This window comes from Quercus robur, chromosome 7, assembly GCF_932294415.1.
Source record: "Quercus robur chromosome 7, dhQueRobu3.1, whole genome shotgun sequence".
In the NCBI taxonomy this organism is placed as follows: Eukaryota; Viridiplantae; Streptophyta; class Magnoliopsida; order Fagales; family Fagaceae; genus Quercus; species Quercus robur.
Genome location: NC_065540.1, coordinates 13,783,697 through 13,787,062, shown reverse-complemented (window position 1 = coordinate 13,787,062; position 3,366 = coordinate 13,783,697). Strand labels below are relative to the sequence as shown.

The window sequence follows — 3,366 nt, the reverse complement described above, 5'->3', positions numbered from 1 at the left end:
ATGTCTCTGTTGAAGTCAAGCACAGACCTTTCTTTGCTTCCACTTAGCAAAAGAAGAAAAGAAAAGCGGACCCAGTCATCAGAACCATTATATGAATTGATCAAAAAACTACCTGATGCTCTGTTGTCGGAGATTTTTTATCGACTCCCTTGTCGATCTGCTTTCCAATTCAAATCCGTCTCAAAGCGCTGGTTTTCTCTTATTTCCGATCCTTACTTTGTTTGCGGCTTCATTCACCACCGCCATCAATTCAGTGAATCAAATTCATCAGACTCGAACTCACACCCTTTTACTCTTGTGTTACAGAATTGTTTTAGTTCGACTAAGAATTTCCTGGACCTCCTGGTTTTTCCATCCGATAATTCTGGGGACTGTGTCGCCGGTGATGATTTTCTCAACTTTCTTCCCTGTATCAAACGAGGAGTAAGGAAAGATTATCACTATATAATCAGAGCATCGTTCAACGACTTATTGTTACTATACAGAGAAGTTCAGCAAGACTTTATTTTAAATATTAAGCCAGGTTTTTGTGAGTATTGCATCTGCAATCCGCTTACAAAACAATGGATCACGCTCCCTCACCTTCCCCTTCCCTTCAACAGTAACATGGACGACGTTATAGTTGGCTTTATATGCGATCCATATAGTTGTGATAAAGAGCAGGGATGTAAAACCCATGCACATTACAGATATAAGGTGGTACGCTTTCATCCTCCCACTCACCCCAATACTAAATTACATATGCAGATTTTTTCTTCCGACACTGGTGAATGGTGCAACTCAGTTGTTTCTTTGCCACCACGGGGATTGACACCGTACAGTTACATATCTAAGAAAGCTGGTGTTGTTGCTTGCAATGCGATGATGCATTTGGCGAATTATACAAGTGAAGGACTGATCCAAGGCATTGTTGTGTTCGATCCATTCAACGATGCAGAACGATGCGGTTATATTGAAACACCCAACAGCTTTCCGCGTAATGGATTCTGGTCATTCTCTCTTTGTGTGTTTCGAGGGCATCTTCGGATAATCCATCAATATTCTCCATCGAGATACAGGTACGAATTTCTAACTGCTGAAAATTTTTCTATTTGGGAACTGGAGGATTATGATAATGGAGGTAGATGGTGCCTGAAACACAAAGTTTATATTAAGGACATGGTTTTAAAATATCGCAGTCTTGCGAATTTAGCGTCTTTATCACCAATGGTGCTGTTGCCAGCTTTCCACCCAAATGATGATAAAATTTTCTTCTTCAAGTTCCGCAATTACATTCTTATGTGGGACTTGCAAACGATGGTATTGAAAGTTGCCATCGAACTAGAAAATACGAAGGAAATCATAGTTAACTCAAACTCTCTCTTCCTACTTCAGCAACTACACTCAGTTGACAGGGCAAAATCTGTCTTCCTACTTCAGCAACAGTCATGGCCAACACCAGTTCCTCCCCTCCCATTGAAGTTTGAATAGCATTCTAGTTTGTGTCAAGAAGTTGAACATGAAGTTTGAAAGTTGTTAATTTGAATTGCTAGTCCTTGTTATTTATTTAAGTCTTTTAGGTTGCATTTGGGAAGTGACTTTAAAGTCAATTTATTTTATTATTTAACTTATTTTTATTATTATTCATAGGTGTCACTATATTTTTTTTGATTTATTTATGAGTCTCACTATACTATTTTTTGTTAACTTTTACGTTTACCTATCATTTTTACCTTTATTTATAATACTTTTAACAAAATTTCTCAACTTCAGTTAAATAAGCCACTAATCTTTCCTTCTTCTACAATACTCAACAGTAAAAAAAACATTTGGATTGAAAATTATATCTTTATTTCGATCCCCATCTTTTAAGGAAGAGCATTTTATTGGAAGTAGTGCATTGTCTATTGAAAATGCAAGAACAAGTCTAGGAAGGCCAACAATTCAAATGCTTCAATGTTAGAAAGCATTTTATAACGAAACAAACTGATTCAAGTTGTTTGGTGGCAATCTAATAAAAGAAATTCCGTATGGATTTTAAGCTAACCATGATTATTGATACATTTAAATTTAGTAGTAGAAAATGGTAAGTGTACAATGACCCCAAAACCAAAAGTTTTTTTTTTCTTTTTTTTTTATTTTATTTTTTTATTTTTAAGATTGAATATTACATTATTTGGCCAAACTGTTTCACTTTTTACCCATGAATCACCCCGAAAAATATGTGTGTTGTAAATGGAACTTGAACACGATTTTAAACAAAATCAATCAACAGAATGAGTTTATTTTATTTTTTATTCAGTATGCATATAAACAGATGGGACACAAAATAAAATCAGTTCAAATGTATTTCGTTTCATTTTTTATTCAACAATCAACTAGGTGATTTATTAAATATCCCCTACAGCTACATTTCGATAAAGATGCTCAAGCAGACTTGACAAACTCTGCAAGAGATCCCACTCAATTGTTCAATACAATCGTCGATCTAACTGCTACACTACTCCTTAACGCTATTACTAAGCTAACTAGCTAAGGACAACAAATACAAATTCTGATCAGTCTCGTCTTTAGGATCTCTTTTTCTTTATCATTCTTCTTTTTATATCTTTACTTTGTGAAATTGCTCCACGTGTCATGTACATAAACCATGCTGGCAGTTTCAATTATTATTATTATTATTATTTTTTGTATAAACTTGTTGGTTATACGGGGTTTGGTGTCTGGTTTGGATTTGGGATGGAGGTATAGGTTCATAGGGTTTTTGAGCAAAGGTTCATCACTGCGATGATGGCAATGGATTCAAAAAGGGTCAATAAGGTCGGTTTTGGTAGGTTTTTCAACTTATATGTGGTAAGTAAAAGTATCTTATGAGACGATCTTATAAAATTTGTTACTCACAACATATGTGAGCCTTATACTTGTGAGTCTCGTATGTTACAAAATGGTGGTGTCCTAATATACCCTCTCTTTTGTGATTGGTTTTTTTGACTTTGTGAGTCAATTTGGCAGATGACCGGATTTGTATGGTGATATATAGTGATAGTTGGTGACGACTAGAAAAAAGAGGAAAATAATTGAGAGAGAGGAGGAGTTCAAATTAAATTAAAAAAAAATATATATATTGAAATCAATCACATGGCATGCAAACATTATATTCCACAACAGTGAGATATAGGATCATCAATTTCACGATTTCCCTAATTTTTAAGGGTTTAAAAATTCAAACTAGATGTTCAACAAGTCAATTGGTGCCCTTTTACATTATTCCTTTAGTTTAGTTATTAATGAATTGCTTCAATGTGCCTTTATGGACGATTTGTGCTTGTAAGATTTCTTTGTTGTTTATGATCTCCAATAAAAAGGGGCAGACAAGACACCCACAGC

At 34.8% G+C, this 3,366-nt stretch overlaps 1 protein-coding gene across 1 annotated transcript; it reads left to right on the top strand.

The window, feature by feature from the left end:
- On the top strand, positions 1–1,470 carry LOC126691042 (putative F-box/kelch-repeat protein At4g22430). The gene has a single exon (XM_050386121.1). The coding sequence runs from the start codon at positions 1–3 to the stop codon at positions 1,468–1,470; it is 1,470 nt and encodes a 489-aa protein (XP_050242078.1).
- The last annotated feature ends 1,896 nt before the right edge of the window (positions 1,471–3,366 follow it).